Below are 15,953 nucleotides of genomic sequence, written 5' to 3' on the forward strand. Positions count from 1 at the left end.
TCATAGTTTATTGAAGATAGTTAGGATCATAATCAAAAGTTAAAATATAGAAATTATATTTTTATCTAAAACTTTGTATTCATTTTTCAAATTAAGTCCATTTTTACCTTATTTAATAATTTATTTCTTGCATTTTTCTCTCTTTTTATTAAGGAGAAATTGTGATTTTGTTAAGTTGAATTACCTATTCCAGTTAAGATGCTGATGAAATCTCGTGGGTAGAGTATTTTCCAATTTTTCTATTTTTAAAAAATATTTTTACCTAAAAAGAAACTTTCCCTTGCAACAAAAGCCTACCTTTCCTTCCCTTGAAAAAATCTCCCTACAAAGCCATTCCCTTTTCTTTACTTCAAATGAAGAAACAGCACAAATTTTTATGTTCTATATTATTTATTTATTATTATTTTTAACACATGGGAAAATATAAAAAAGAGTAAAATACCATTATTTAATCCTTCTAGGCGTATATTCCCAAACATATTTGGGGCAAAAGAAAACCCCAATTTATAGGACATTAGCAAATCCAACGGCCCTGATGGAACTCAGAATTGTCGGATTCCTATTGGCCAAAACATCCAAAACTTGTCTTCAAATTACAAATCTGCCCCTTAGACACCGCTTCCAAATTCCAGCTCCCAATCACAGCGTTTATAACTTTATATTCCCTTCAATTTTGCTTTCTTTTGTCTTCTTAATACAATCAACTTTACATTCTACAGCAACGACGCTCGGTTTAAAATACAAACAGCTCCTTTCGTTCTATTTCTCTCTCTCTCTCTCTCTCCCTCTATTCAAAAAAATCGCCGATTTTTTAATCAGGTAATTTCAATTCAGATCATCTTTGAAATCCAGCGATTAAATACCGATGAAAGCTGAACCAATACTTTCATTTTCTTTGTTAATTCTTTTTTTACAATTTTTATTGGAATGAGGTGGTGTATTGTGGATTTAAGCTGCGTGCTTCTTCTTTTTTTTTTTCTTTTTTTTAATTCATTAATTTTTGAGCTGTTTTTGGAGATTGTTTTAATTTGTCTTATGATTTGTGAATATCTATATATTAAATTTGTTTCTGTTTTGGCATTCAATTTCATAACGTTTAATTTGAATGCTATTTAATAGCAGACGTGTGTTTCTGGAATAATTTTTGAGGCACTGGTTTTGTGTTTCGAATCGGATATTAAATGGTTACATGGGGATTTTCAGGCCAATTTTTTTGTTTGATTTCAAAATCTGGTGATAAACTGTTGTGAAAGAGCTCAATGTAAGTTTCAAGTGTATCATATCTGAAATATTTGATGCTAACTAATTCTGAAGGAACTGGTTCAAGGGTGTTACTATATTTCATTTGCCAACGTGAGATAATCAATCGTGAAAACCTTGTTGTTAATCTGTTAAATTTTAAGTTAGGTAACTTGTTGTGCTGGAAACAAGTAAAAAAAAAAAAAATGAATTGCAAAACCTGAGATTCTTGTTAGGTTGAGCAAAGGGTTTGGAAATTAGAAGTAAAATGCTTGATAGGTTGAAACTTGTTTTGTTGAATTAAGTGTGCTAAATGATAGTTTTATGATGTTCATATGTGTGATCTCAGATGGGGATGGAGCAACATTTATTAGCTTCTGAGACTAATGAATCCACCACAACAAGTTTGCATGGAAGTAACACTTTGAGTCAGGGTGGTTCTTCAACAAATGCGTCTGTCAGTGATCAAAATGTAAATTACACTAATGTTGGAGTTAGTAAACAAAATGAGACTTTCTGTAACTTGCATAGTGTTCCTTATATTTATCGACAAGATGTTGTCAGGAGTAATACAAGTGGTGCAATTGGGATTGTGAGTGAAGTTGCTGGTGACTCAGATTCAGATGGAAGCATAACTGATGATGAAGATGACGAAGACGAAGATGATGAGGAGGATGGTGAAGATGAAAGCGGTAATGGTGATGCAAATAGCAATGCTAATGAGAGTGGTGATGGGAACAAAGGTGGTAATTATAAGTGCGGTGATCTTCAAGCCGATCAAATTCGGGTACTCTGGATGGATGACACTGAGCCAGTTCAAAGTATTAAGAATGTAAGTGTTGTTGATCGGGGTTTCTTACATGGGGATTATGTTGCTGCTGCTTTAGATTCAACTGGACAGGTGGGTGTTGTGGTGGACGTCAATGTCTCTGTTGATCTGTTAGCTCCTGATGGATCTATTTTAAATGATGTCTCAACTAGAGACTTGCAACGTGTGAGGGATTTCACTGTGGGCGATTATGTGGTCCTTGGTCCCTGGCTGGGTAGAATAGATGATGTTTTAGATAATGTCAACGTGTTGTTTGATGATGGCTCTGTATGCAAAGTTACAAGGGCTGAACCATTGCGTCTTAAACCAATTACTAGAAATACCCTTGAAGACGATAGTAATTTTCCATACTATCCTGGTCAGCGAGTAAGAGCAAGCTCTTCATCTGTTTTCAAGAATTCTAGGTGGTTATCTGGCTTATGGAAGGCAAATCGGTTGGAAGGTACAGTCACTAAAGTTACAGCTGGAGCTGTGTTTATTTATTGGATAGCATCTGCTGGCTATGGGCCTGATTCTTCCACTGCCCCTGCTGAAGAGCAGAATCCAAAGAATCTAAAACTGTTGTCTTGTTTTGCGCATGCAAATTGGCAAGTGGGTGATTGGTGTCTTCTTCCAACTTCATCGCAATGCATTCCTTTGGACAAGGGTTTGTCCAAACTGCAGCTTAATGGTTCCATAAAAAATAGGGGAAATTGTGATAAGTTGGATAGTGAATGGGATTCCAAAGAGGTTATTCTGTATGAATCAAATGATAATAGTGAATCCATGGATCTTGATGCAACACCTACACCTGATGAAAACAATGCAACTATTGAAACTAAAGACAATGGAGCTATTGGAACTAAAGCCTCACCTGAATCTAGCTCTTGTAGTAGTTCATTATCAGTTTCAAAGGAGACTGTCCATGAACATTGGCCACATCACCGCAAGAAGATCCGGAAAGTTGTGATTAGGAAAGACAAGAAAGCAAAAAAGAAAGTGGAGAATTTTGAAAGGGCACTTTTGATTGTCAATAGCAGAACAAGAGTTGATGTTGCATGGCAGGATGGAACAATCGAACGTGGAGTGGATGCAACGACATTGATCCCAATTGAAACTCCCGGTGATCATGAATTTGTTGCAGAGCAGTATGTGGTGGAGAAGGCCTCTGATGATAGTGATGATGTATATGAACCCAGGCGTGTTGGGGTTGTCAAAAGTGTTAATGCAAAGGAGCGGACAGCTTGTATAAGGTGGATAAAGCCAGTTGCCAGGGCAGAGGACCCTCGAGAGTTTGACAAGGAAGAAATTGTAAGTGTGTATGAGCTGGAAGGACATCCAGATTATGATTATTGTTATGGTGATGTAGTAGTTCGATTATCCCCGGCTTCTGTTCCCATGCAATCTGCTTCTGGTGAAGGCTTCATTGAGGAACCAAAGCAGGAAGATGGATCAAAGGAGATAAAACGAGACTTGAAAAAGTGCTCAGGAAGTAACAAAGTAGAAGGTGAATCACCAAATGAAGCTTCCATGGACTTCACGGATCTCTCTTGGGTTGGGAACATAACTGGCCTGAGAAATGGTGATATTGAGGTTACATGGGCTGATGGGATGGTTTCAACGGTAGGGTTGATGCCTCATTCTAGAACTATTATTTCCTTTTGTTTCTCCTCAGAGTTCTCCATTAACTCTGAATCTTAAACTGTGCATCATTTAGTAGTTGGTTTTCTTATATTTATTTGGTAAACTCACTTCCCATCAATTTGGCTGACATAAAACATGAGTCTGTTTTATTTCACTGGATATTGTTATTTCGGTGGGGATGAAAAAACTCTGTTTTGTTCTTTTGAGTGATTTATTCTGTACATTGGCTTTAGGAGGCTAACTATAAGCATTATAACCTTAGAGAAGGTTTCTGATGACGTTTTTAGATTATTGTAATTTGTAGATATTTCAAACTTTACTTATATTTGGTTTATTTCAGCTTATTATTAGGAGTATTTTAACTACTTGTATATTCCATCATGTGATGATTAGTGATAGCTATTTCTTACTGTGCCTTTTCTCCCTGTGGAGGAGCATAGTTATTGTTTTGACAGATTGATCTTTTGGTTTGTTTAGGTTGGACCTCAAGCAATTTATGTTGTTGGCCGAGATGATGATGAGTCAATTGCTGCTGGGAGTGAAGTAAGTGATGATGCTGCTAGTTGGGAAACGGTTAATGATGATGAGATGGATGCTCTTGAGAATGCTCAAGAGGTTTGTTTCTGTTTGAAACAGTGGTGTGGGAGTCCATAAATATTAAATCAGTTTCATGTCAATACATCAATTACTTGCAAGCAGGCTTTCATAAAAACAGTAGTTGATCTTGGCACTTTGTTTTGAAACACTTTTTATGAGCAAGAATATGCTCTCAGATAATCTGGATAGGTTGAGATTTAGAATTTTGAGAGCAAAAAATTTGATGGAGTAATCAACATATGTTTGGAAAGAAATTTTATCTTGCCTTAAATTGGAAGTAGGACCATCAGATGGTTGGAAAAATTTTATTTAGATGCCTTCTGCAAGTGCATGATCATTAAACTTCTTATGCATCATGCTAGTGGAACTATCAGTATATTATTATGATATCTTAAATCTATTAATTCATGTATTTTGTTTCTCAGTTGAGTGAATGATGTGAGTATTTGTTGTTCAGGATCTGGAACCACAAAATGCCAGCAGTATTATTTCGGACGTTGAAGAGGGTATGGAGAATAATTCTGGAAGGAATGCAGCATTATCACTCCCCTTAGCTGCATTTGATTTTGTCACCAGACTGGCCAGTGGATTTTTTTCAGGAAGACGAAAAAATATTGATCCAATTGATTTGGATTCCAAAGGAGAAAATGAACTTCAGCCTGAGGGAAGAGATTTCAGCCATGAGTCTAGCTCTCAAAAGTCTAATGTTCTTGATAATTTCAGTGGGGAAAGCGTTAATGAGAAAGGAGAGGAACATGTTGATGAAAAGGCCCACGAACTTTCACTTCCATCAGATGTTTTATGCAATGTGAGGATTGAAGACTCAGATTCTAAAACAGGTGATGAGGATGATACTTGCAGTTTCAAGCGGTTTGATACAGCTAAAGATCCTCTAGATCATTATTTTCTTGGTGCAAATGGACAGGTATATGACTTTTTATATATAAATATTGTAACATAAATAGCTTACCCTGTTGTCTCAAGTTATAACTTTAAGCACATGAAATATAATCTTTGGAGAAAGACTTTTTGTGTTATCATAGTATGATTTGGATCGTCCTTTAATTTGATTGTATATTTAATATGTGCACAGATATATTGCAGTGCAACTTGGAAAACCATGTCATAGACTTATAGCTTAGACTTGAATCATTGATAAAAGAACTTCTTTTTTTAACGAAGATAGCCTATTGCTTGAGGAGATTGCAAACTATTGATATGTTGTATTTGTTGGTAAATTTTTTAGGTTTTTTCATTACTTCTCACCGTCTAACATGCAATGCTAAATTAAGCCGTTATGTCATATCATATGTTCTGAAAGTGTTGACTCACTCTGCAATAGTGTTATTACTTGTTAGTAACAGTAACCTTACCCAGTTGGGACTTCACCCATGTAGTTATGTCTTTAGGATTTTGAACCCTCCCACATTAATTATGCTTGCAGAATAGTACTGGAAGAAAGTGGCTAAAGAAGGTGCAGCAAGATTGGAACATCCTTCAGAACAACCTGCCAGGTAAGGAATGTGTGGTGTAGGTGTATTAAAAGGTTTCTGGTCCTTGGCTTTAGCAACCTTTGTTTTAACCAGTTATAACTATTTAACAGATGGAATCTATGTACGGGTATATGAAGATCGGATGGACCTCTTGAGGGCTGTAATAGTTGGGGCATATGGGACACCTTATCAAGATGGTCTCTTCTTCTTTGATTTCCACCTTCCTCCTGAGTATCCAGATGTGCCACCGGTAAGATTAAGGAACTTCTCTGTATGTTTTCCTCCCCCTCCCTTCATCTCCTCCTTCTTGGGGAAAGATATTCCAACTTGATACTTCTTTTAGGAGAAGGTATGATGACCATCATGTCAGGCCTTGCTACTGGTCCCAAATCCCATTAGTTAAAAATCTTGAAATACGTTTTCCTTCATCTTTTAAAATTCAGAGAATTATAACTTCTGAACTTCTTGAAAATGAATGTTTTATAGGATAAACAATTCATGTTTTTCCTTTTGAATGGGGTTTTGATGTTGCAGTCAGCATACTATCATTCTGGCGGTTGGAGAATAAATCCTAATTTGTATGAGGAAGGTAAGGTGTGCCTTAGCCTTCTAAATACATGGACTGGCAGGGGAAACGAAGTTTGGGATTCATTGTCCTCTAGCATCCTTCAAGTCCTAGTTTCACTGCAGGGGTTAGTGCTAAATTCTAGGCCATATTTCAATGAAGCTGGGTATGATAAGCAGGTTGGAACAGCTGAAGGAGAGAAAAATTCATTAGCATACAATGAGAATACTTTCTTACTGAACTGCAAGTCAATGATGTATCTCATGCGGAAGCCCCCAAAGGTGATTATTACATTTCAGTTGTATGTTCTTTTTATTGAGTTACGGTCCTCTGGTACTTATGGATTTATCTGCTAAGATTTCATAGGGGTATGGAGGTTTTTAAGCATTGGCACATTATATTTAGTTTCTTAGTGTCTAGAATATGTAGATTTCATTGTTTTTTTAATGGATCCGATGAGTGAAATTAAAGGTCAAATGGTTCCTGTTAAAGTTTGGTGCTGATGTATTGAACCCTAACACGGTAATTATTAATAGTCAGCAATGGATTCAACTGACATAGTAAAGTCAAATATTTTCATGGTTCCATCTTTTTGCTACCTGAGTTGTTTCAGGGAGGCATTTTGCTCAGTAATGCTTGTTATTATCTCAAGATGTAGTAGGCATTTTCTTGCTCCAGTCTTTCTTTTTCAGATATAAATGATTAATTGTATAACTTTATGACCATCTCTAGGACTTTGAAGAACTTGTCAGAGACCATTTCAGGAGACGTGGTTTTTACATCCTTAAAGCATGTGATGCATACATGAAAGGCTACTTAATTGGCTCTCTAACTAAAGATGCCTCTTATAGTGATGCAAACAATGCAAACTCCACTTCAGTTGGTTTCAAGCTGATGTTAGGCAAGATTGTACCTAAGCTTTTATTGGCACTTAATGAAGTTGGAGCTGATTGTCAGGAATTTAAGCATTTCCAGCAATCATAGTGGTGGGTTCTAAACACTACTCGTTGGTGAAAAAAAAAATGAAAAAAAAGAAAGACAACTACTCAGCATTGCCATCAAAGCAACAAGGTCAGTGCTGGTAATTCCAAATTCCAGATATTTGTCAATGTAAAGGCTCTATCATGCTCTGTGACTGTTTATAGGACTTGGTAAAACATTCTTCTGTCTTGTTTGGAAGCCTTATAAATTTTAGGAGCTGGAGTTTCTTGGAGCAAATCGCAGGGGTCCTTTTCTGTCTTTTGGAATTTGTTTTTTAAAAACTAACTTAGAAGATTCAAAATGCGTGCAGATTTTTCTCCTCTTATTTCTTCACTTCATATGGGTGAATTTTGCGTCTAACTTTTTGTTTTCAAATTTCTTTTAGTACTTTAGGAATGGGAAGACAGTCAGGGTTTTCGATTGACTGTTGACTTCAGATGATGAATTGAAAGAAAAGAGTGTCCTACGTCTCAAGTTTCATTGTATGTTCATAGACGTTGTCATGAATATTATTGAGTTAATTTGCTTTTATCTGAATCAGATTTCGTTTACTGTATTTCTTGTTCTGATAGATACGATGCTGAAAAGCCGGTATAGATGCATGATCAGAGGCATGCTTCTGATGAGAGCCATAAATATGAGCTACGCTAACTCGCGCAACTTGCCGTTTGCAATCAGCACGGCAGACTCTTTTACGGTACAAAAATATGTTCGATTTGGGTACCAGAAAGCGTATACATCTCTATAACTGCAGACTCGAACCTGACATTTCTCAATTTTTAAAACATTAGCAAGCTAATAGATAGATTAGATATAATTCTATACCAATGCGCTTAATAAGAATTTTACATTCTTCATGTCTTAATGATAAGGTAAACGAGTGGATGGGCTGCTTTTGAATATTAAAATGCTTGAGTTGGTCATCAACCATTGATAAATAATAAAAAGCACTGGTTAGATAAAACTTAAACTTCTGTAAAAATCTCCCCTGTCAAAGTTAATTTGTAGGAGATATGAATCCATTTATGCTATGCAAACTCCTTGGACTCGGACCACTCTCGTTCAGGGTTAGCAAGTCAGCGCGGCGCGTAAAGCCATGGCTCCCCTTCCCGCCCCGCGCCCACGCCCCCCCCCCCCCGACCAGCCTTCTTTGTCCGGAAGAACATATATGCTTACAAACTTCAAAAAATACCTGGGTAAACCATAAACATAACATTCAAGCAGGAAGTTGTGTCGTAATCCAAACTACACCTGATAAAAGGAACTTGGAGGTGGCAGGTAGTGGCATTGTGAAATGAATCCTAAACCTGCTTCTACTGGCTACATGAAGAGACTAAATTTACTTCAACCAAATTTAGCAGCTAACTGAACCAACTCTTTTCCGCTATTTCAAACATTTGGTAAGTGATGATTTAAAAGGATTGTCATCCAATTCCTAGTCAAGTGCCATCTTCACCTACAACCATTTTCTTTCCACTGGGATCTTAAACCAATCCTAGCTCCAGTACCACAATTTCTCCCTTCCATATTCTCAATAATAACCGTTAAAATCCATGCTCAACAACAGCAGAAATATAGTACAGTACTAAGTAATACTATTATTGCAAAAATTATTGTCCTTTTTCAAATGTAAAAACAACTGGTGTAGCTTTAAACAAGCTAGCGCCATCTTTCTTCTCCATTCCTCAATTTCCCCAACCGACACCAAAAACGACAAAAGAAACCATTCACAGTGTCACAAGCATATGAGAAAATAGAGAACTTTTTTTTGAAAAATTCAATGAAGTAAAAAAAAAAAAGAAAAGGAAAATCATACACGGTTCTTAATAATCCTCCTCCTAGCCAAAAACCTAGCCACCGGAGGCGTAAGCGCGATGGTGATCGGAACCCGTACTGGGAACAAGGCCTTGTTACAAAGCACAGCCAATGCTAGGGCCCCACCAGTGGAAGCGGCGAGCTCAGCCGTTCGATTCCTTCCTTTCTCCTCAACCACCACCGGTGATTTCTCAGTGGGTTCTACCATCACAAACCCATCTGGGTTTGGGGATTGCTGGGATGGGTTTTGGTTCTTTTCGTCTTTGGAAAGGCCCGGGAGATGTAACTTGTCGAACAACGATTCGACGTCGACGTTGTTCTTAATGGCGACGTAAAGTCCGGTTATTGAGGCTGTAGAGACTGCGAAGTGGACCCCAAACGCCACTTTCCCGTACTTCTTCAAGAGCTCCCTGAATCGGCCTCCACGTAAAGCAGCCATCTTTTATCCTTCTTTGGATTTTGTATAAGAAAGTGAAGACAGTACTGGGGGGGTTTTGGCGGTGGTTTAGGGTTTTGGGGTTATTTTGGGTTTAGGCGTTTGGAGTTACGGTCAAAAGATGGATTGCTGTTTTTACTTTTCCTTCACTTTGCAGTCAGAAGGAGGTAAAGTAACTGTTGAACCCAAAACGACACCGTTAGTTTCTACTTTTCCCTGTGGAGAACACATTGGGACTACTCCATAGGACTCCTATTTCCCTTAGGTGCATCCATTAGATATATCCAATGGGCCTCGAACCCATTTAATTAATTTATTTGTTATCTAATTTATAGTTCTCTTTCTTCACCAACATCATGGGTGGTGCAACTAATTGTATATCGCACACCTACCTCTTATATAAAAAGTAGAGTTAGAATGGGGAAATGCTTAATTTATAATTCATGCCATATTGTCTTGTCCTTGTTACTTAAAGGCATCAAGACTTACATATGTATCTTGTGTTTGAAGCATCTTCTACCATCCATCATCATAGCAGGACATCCATCCCTGCAACAATCTTATTGCTTACAAAATTCATAACACTTTCATTCAACTTTTCATTTCATTGGTGGGCTGCCATATATTTGGAGCTTGGGGATCAATTACTTTTTGTCACTTTTGAAAAGTTCTAAAACCTTAATATAAGATATAGTAATAAGAACAGGCATGGCTACTGGCATAAACATTTAAAAAAAATCCAGTCCTAGACCAATGATTTGGTGCCAGTTATACCTTACTAGTTGTTCCATAATTTATAAGAAGTGATGGTGACAACCCCAGCTAGATGGAATTGATAAAAACTAAGGGGGTTATATATCACTTTCAAATGTTTCAACCATCTGAAATGTCTTGGTTGGTTCAATGGTTTTCAGCAAACCTTCCAATATTTCCATCATATTCATTGATTTCAAAGCGATGGAAGACAAGACTGTCAGATATGGTAGTCTCTTCCCAATCATTCTTATGATCTGTTTTTCCTTCTTGAAAGGTGCCACATCTGAAGTTTACAGCGTTGGTGATGAGGAGGGGTGGAACTCAGAGGTAGACTATGTTTCCTGGTCACAGAAATACAATTTCAGCGTTGGCGATGTTCTAGGTATAACCTGATCCCTTTAAAACTTTTTCTGATTTGGTTTCAGCTCTATGGTTTATTAAAGTTTGCAAATAATCTTGTCCCAAAGTAGAGTAATCAATCTTAGGATGAAGAGATATATTTGGTATGGATTCTAAGAGTCATCTACAAAATTGTCTGCCTTCCTCTTTAGTGTTAGGAAAATCTGCATTTGGTCAATATGGTTGTGAACATATCCATACCTTTTCCACATAATTGCCGTATCTATGGAGGTTTTCAAATATAAATATGTCAACAGATATATACATATATATCAAGCAGCAGCTATATATTTCTACACAACAGAGAAGATGGTTCAGAATCCAATTTTGGGTGTGTGTTTTTTGTAGAATTTAAATATAATAAGGGGCAACACAATGCCTTTGAAGTGACAGAGGCCACATACCGATCATGTGATACGAGCAGTGGAGTCCTAGCCAGGCATGAGACTGGAGATGATAAAGTCAATCTCACCGAATCAAAGAAGTATTGGTTCGTCTGCAATGTAGGTGGCCATTGCCTTGGGGGTATGAGGTTCGGAATTGATATTAAAGCAGGAAACACCAGTACTAATTTGGGGCCAACTCCATCAGCCAACTCTGGTAGTACTTATGCCTTGGAAAGATGGAGTTTGAGTCTCTGCCTTTTTGCATCTGGAATTCTACTCAGTGTGTTTTGTTGATTGAAAATTGCTGTTTAGGCACTACTTTCTTCTTTTTTGACCATTACCTCCCTTAAGATGATTTTTATCCATTCTGGACCCATCATAATTGATTACTTTAAATGTGAACTCTTTAAGTTAATACAGTTACTGTTTATCCCCTAACATTTTTAGCCATCTTAACCCTGTGCCAGGGTCTGACTATCATCATAACCTTTATGCAGCCATTTTCACCTAACATATATACTAATCAAACATGTCAAGTACTAATGGTATTGGTATATTGAAATGCTTGCAGAAAGCATATATAAGTAGATCTTTCTGCTAGAAAAAGTTTTTTTTTTTTGGGGGTGGGGGGGTGCGGGGTGTTACTCCTAGTATTATTGTAAGAAATCTCCTGATGATTAGCATACATAATATAAGGAAAGGGATACAAGGTCCAAAGACCCTTTCTTACGCACAGCTTGAGGAAGGTCATGCCAATTGCTTTTGGAAGTGGTGGAGATGGCGGTGGTGGGAACTGATATGGTGATTGTGGAGTTGATGCTGGAGCTGCTGCTGCTGCTTGTGATAATTGCAATCAATGCCATTGTTGTTTTCCGAAGCTTTTGCCATCTCAGACAAACCTTTGGAAGGGTTTCGGGTCAGCTCCAGCAAAGAGTCCCTCACATGATCAGCTTGAACCATCTCACTGTCTTTTATCTGCCACCAAAAATTAAGTTTAGTTAATTAGAACGGGAATTGTGTGTATAAATATCTAAGCAAGATGCAATTTAGTCTTCAAGGATATCTTACCTCTACTTTGAAAACATTTGACACAAGGCCTCTGAAGCTGTTTACATTCGCATTTGTTACTTCCAAGCCCAATGAATCCAAAGCCTCCATTAATCTCACAAACCCGCCAGGTTTGTGCTCACAGAATACTTTAACGAAAAACTGGTTTCCATCTATTTGAGCAACTTCCACTTGTACCTAAACATTTTCCATCCTTCTTAAGAAATGAAAACACATGAAATTGCCAGTTAAACTTCAACTGGGAAGACAAGAATATACGTATTGATTTACCTCCATCTGCTGTGTCTTGTCACTTGTAATTTCCACATCTTGCTTGTGCTTTGAGACACTGCCATTACCTCCAACTGGAAAGCCATTCGGTCCTTTATCATGTTCAGGGTTAGGATCCACAGCGATTTCATTTTGTGAGAAAATCTCAGATTGAACATTCTTGTGGATTCCATTCAGGCCTGTTTTCTTAGAACCATCATTATCCGAATGTTCTTCAAGCTCATCTTGTAGTTCTTTTACTTGGTTTTGTAACTCCTTCACAAACTCAATTGCGTCTCCAAGGATGGAAGCCCTATCCAACTAAGAATAAACAGTTGACAACAAATCAAAAGATTTTTGGACTAAAGCTACTGTCAGAACTCAATCTAGTTCTTCATGGTGACAACAGATTAAGACAAAGGTCATAAAAGAAGGAAACAAGTACTATGAAAGGGGAATCAAGTAGATAATGTACTAAGACAGTGGTAACTACCTTAGAAATTTTGGGAACCAAAGAGCGAAGAGCATAGAGTCTCTCATTAAGCTTCTTCCTCCTTTTCCTCTCAGCAACAAGGTTTTTGGACTGAGGCCCCTTTGATCCTGGCCGCCTTTGGTACCTTGCATCATCTTCATCATCATTCTGATCACTGCAATCTGACATTGAATCTGATCGTCCATTATCTTGTTTTATCGAGTCCTTATCGTTTCCTTGGATTAGGATTGATTCATTGGTTATAATGGAATTCAATGGATCCATCTCTTGAAGTCCATTATCATTATAAGGGCTAGCTACCTTGTGATCAGGAAGGAATGCATCGTGGGATCCTTCAACATACACATCAATCTTGGTTTTATGTTCTGAAAGGTAATTATACTGCTGCAGGGAGTTCGTTGGCGAATTGCATGATCGAATTTGATCAGAAGAGATGTCATATGGTAGGTTTAGTGTTTCTAGTGTTGTTGCCAAAGAAACCGGTTGTTGGAAATGATTGGTGGGATCCTTTTGATCATCCTCATTGCCTAAATGATGCTTTGGTTGAAGCTCATTCAGTGCTTGGGCGTTTAGTACAGTAACATGTGCATCCATGCCTCTTGAGTTCATCATTCCGCCTTGCTCTAATGTGATGTTGCAGAGGGTGGCAATATAATCTACGACATTTTGATCTTCACATACCTGTTTTCAGAAATTAACAATCGACCAATTGCCATTTATGATCATAGAAACAGGGTTTTCATAGTAAGAAACAAAAGATAAAATGCTATTCTATACAGCTTACAAAAAACCGTGTCGCAGGATCAAAAGGGAAAATGTAACAGAAAAAGGAATAAGAAAAGAAATATTGTAGTACTTGTTTGGCAACAAACAGCTCAACTAGACCTCCTGCAACTGGAATCAAAATCCTAGTTCCAACAATTTCCTGCAAAGGTTGGAAGAAAAGATCAGCTTAGATTTTGGTATGCGGAGGGATAGTCGAAGGTGCTTGATTAATTATTTAAATGTACTAACCTCTAAAACATTTGAATCTGAGTTTTTAGAGAAGTTTAACCACTTGGGTTGGTTTGATATCAAGGTTTGTGCATGGCTCCTGTTTATGATCTCAGGAAGTACTTAAACTCGACAAACACTCATAAAGATATGGAAAGAAGAAGAAAAGAGGAGACAGTAAGCGAGTACCCGGAGTCCAGGGGCATGCAAGAGGGAAGTTGGGCAAGTAGTTCACAGGATTTGGTTTTGGGGTGCTGGAACATAACATCCCTGCAAGGAAGGACTGGAGTGACAGGAAATTGAAGTTCTCCACCGCTTTCAATGTTCTCAGCTCCAGCACAACAACAATCCATCCACTCAATAAACCTAAACCAATCAACAAAAAAATACATTGGAGAGGAAGAGAAACATAGATGGATTTACACACACATATCATTGCAGTTTATGATTTATTCTGACCTTTGATCATCACTCAATTTCCAGAGAACGCAATAATCCCATCCTTTGGATCCCACTAGCTGTCTTAGTCTCTCCAGGAGGTTTTGGAAAATATTCATCTTAACCTTCAATGATTCACTGAGGGAAAAGGGATGAGAGAATCGCAGTATCAGCTAGGACTTGTCAGGAAACCAAGAAACCGCATGCAGAAGAATCCATCAACTGTTTCTACCTTCTAAAACCTTACTAACAAATCTAGACACTTTTTCTGTAGTACACTCACAAGCAACCAGAGACCAAAAGAGAGAAAACAGACCTGGCAGTTTACAATATCTACTCTTAGTTCCAAAATTGTTGTTGCTGCTTCTTTTGACTGAACAAAATTGGAAAATTAAAAAAAAAATTAACAAATGAAGAATAAAAAACAGAACAAAAGGAGAAGTAGAGATGCATACAGGGTTGAGTTGATAGCAATGGTTAACTGCATCATCATCCACTGCAACATGACTTACCTCATCCTTAAAACTCCCATCTCAAAAAATTCAGAAAGTTATCAGTATATAGCTTCTTATTGAATGAAAAAAAAAATCTAAAGGATACTAACAATTTTATATTCAGATGAAGCTTGGGTTTGTTTTTGTTACTTGGTAGGTGAAATGCAGGGCTTGCATGAGAAAAGAAGTTCAGATTTATACATTCTTGGGCTGAAAGAATGAGAAGGATATATTGGAATGATGGCAGGAGCATATTGCATGAGCTAAGATGGCGTGTGAAACCTTAACTAACTCTTTCAAGCTTTTTCATTCGTTATGGTTACATATTCTCTCGTGTCTCAACTACTCTCACAACGTCGCAACAAATTAAGAAAGAATAAAACTAAGCTATGCGTCGGCAGTTGCGTTGAGACGAGAGAAATCCCAAGATCCCGGTTGTCCCCCATTTGGAGGAAAGCTTCACTGTTCATCAAGAACAAAAGCTGGAAAAATATATATATATATATATAATAAAATAGAACAACATCGTATTCATATTATACTAAGATACAAACTATCTTAAATTTATTATAGTTATATGTTTATAATAGAAATAACGAACATATCGCATAACATGTATTAAAAAATATTTAGTAAAAACTAATGAATAGAGGTGACATTTGTTTTAATGTTATGTTAAATTTTTAAAATGTATATCTAATTTAAATTCAATTGATAATAAATTGAGAAACATTTATTATATTTATTATATGTTCAAAATATTATTAATTTAATCGATAAAAAATTTTTGAACATTAGCTTTAACTGTTGGAATTTGAGAGACTAATTTTAATCCCGAGAGGAGGGGAATGAGAGGGCGACTTGCATTTCGAATACGCAAATTCCGCAGATTGTATGATTCATTCACACGGTCATGTTACTGCAATACCAACACTGCACGTTATTTACAAGGCAATAGGCATTTGGACACGTGCACCGAGAGAAGCTACGTTATAGCCTTATACGGCCTGGACTAGGCCCAGACCCTGTCCCTATTAAGCTTGGAATATTCATTACTAGCTGGGAGAGCGGAGCCATAGCCCATAGTGGGCCGGTGGCT

General features: G+C 37.3%; 4 protein-coding genes across 8 annotated transcripts; 2 read left to right on the forward strand and 2 right to left on the reverse strand.

Moving 5' to 3' along the window:
- On the forward strand, window positions 678–8,192 carry LOC18607524 (probable ubiquitin-conjugating enzyme E2 23). 4 transcript variants are annotated; one of them, XR_001926758.1, is made up of 9 exons: window positions 679–819; window positions 1,589–3,670; window positions 4,169–4,306; window positions 4,746–5,213; window positions 5,733–5,802; window positions 5,892–6,031; window positions 6,316–6,627; window positions 7,079–7,417; window positions 7,900–8,192. XR_001926758.1 is itself a non-coding variant. In XM_007041733.2 (8 exons), exons 2-8 carry the CDS (start codon window positions 1,589–1,591, stop codon window positions 7,328–7,330), a joined length of 3,390 nt encoding a protein of 1,129 aa, XP_007041795.1. In that variant the 5' UTR covers window positions 678–819; the 3' UTR covers window positions 7,331–7,883. The 4 variants fall into 4 exon arrangements, 2 of the variants coding, with proteins under 2 accessions (XP_007041795.1, XP_017971553.1); XR_001926757.1 differs by having other exon boundaries at window positions 7,079–7,809; window positions 7,900–8,184; XM_007041733.2 differs by lacking the exon at window positions 7,900–8,192 and having other exon boundaries at window positions 678–819; window positions 4,169–4,234; window positions 7,079–7,883.
- Window positions 8,903–9,885, reverse strand: LOC18607525. The gene has a single exon (XM_007041734.2). The coding sequence runs from the start codon at window positions 9,579–9,581 to the stop codon at window positions 9,138–9,140; it is 444 nt and encodes a 147-aa protein (XP_007041796.2). The 5' UTR covers window positions 9,582–9,885; the 3' UTR covers window positions 8,903–9,137.
- Window positions 10,080–11,557, forward strand: LOC18607526 (mavicyanin). Its single transcript, XM_007041735.2, has 2 exons — window positions 10,080–10,716; window positions 11,082–11,557. The coding sequence occupies exons 1-2, from the start codon at window positions 10,482–10,484 to the stop codon at window positions 11,411–11,413; spliced, it is 567 nt and encodes a 188-aa protein (XP_007041797.1). The 5' UTR covers window positions 10,080–10,481; the 3' UTR covers window positions 11,414–11,557.
- Window positions 11,651–15,031, reverse strand: LOC18607527 (transcription factor ABORTED MICROSPORES). 2 transcript variants are annotated; one of them, XM_018116523.1, is made up of 10 exons: window positions 14,873–15,031; window positions 14,677–14,733; window positions 14,382–14,498; window positions 14,112–14,288; window positions 13,944–14,022; window positions 13,786–13,854; window positions 12,930–13,610; window positions 12,458–12,757; window positions 12,188–12,364; window positions 11,651–12,094 (listed from the first exon to the last, which is right to left on the reverse strand). In XM_018116523.1, the coding sequence occupies exons 3-10, from the start codon at window positions 14,477–14,479 to the stop codon at window positions 11,867–11,869; spliced, it is 1,809 nt and encodes a 602-aa protein (XP_017972012.1). In that variant the 5' UTR covers window positions 14,480–14,498; window positions 14,677–14,733; window positions 14,873–15,031; the 3' UTR covers window positions 11,651–11,866. The 2 variants fall into 2 exon arrangements, with proteins under 2 accessions (XP_017972012.1, XP_017972013.1); XM_018116524.1 differs by having other exon boundaries at window positions 14,816–15,031.

The sequence above is a fragment of the Theobroma cacao genome, chromosome 2 (genome assembly GCF_000208745.1).
Source record: "Theobroma cacao cultivar B97-61/B2 chromosome 2, Criollo_cocoa_genome_V2, whole genome shotgun sequence".
Lineage (NCBI taxonomy): Eukaryota > Viridiplantae > Streptophyta > Magnoliopsida > Malvales > Malvaceae > Theobroma > Theobroma cacao.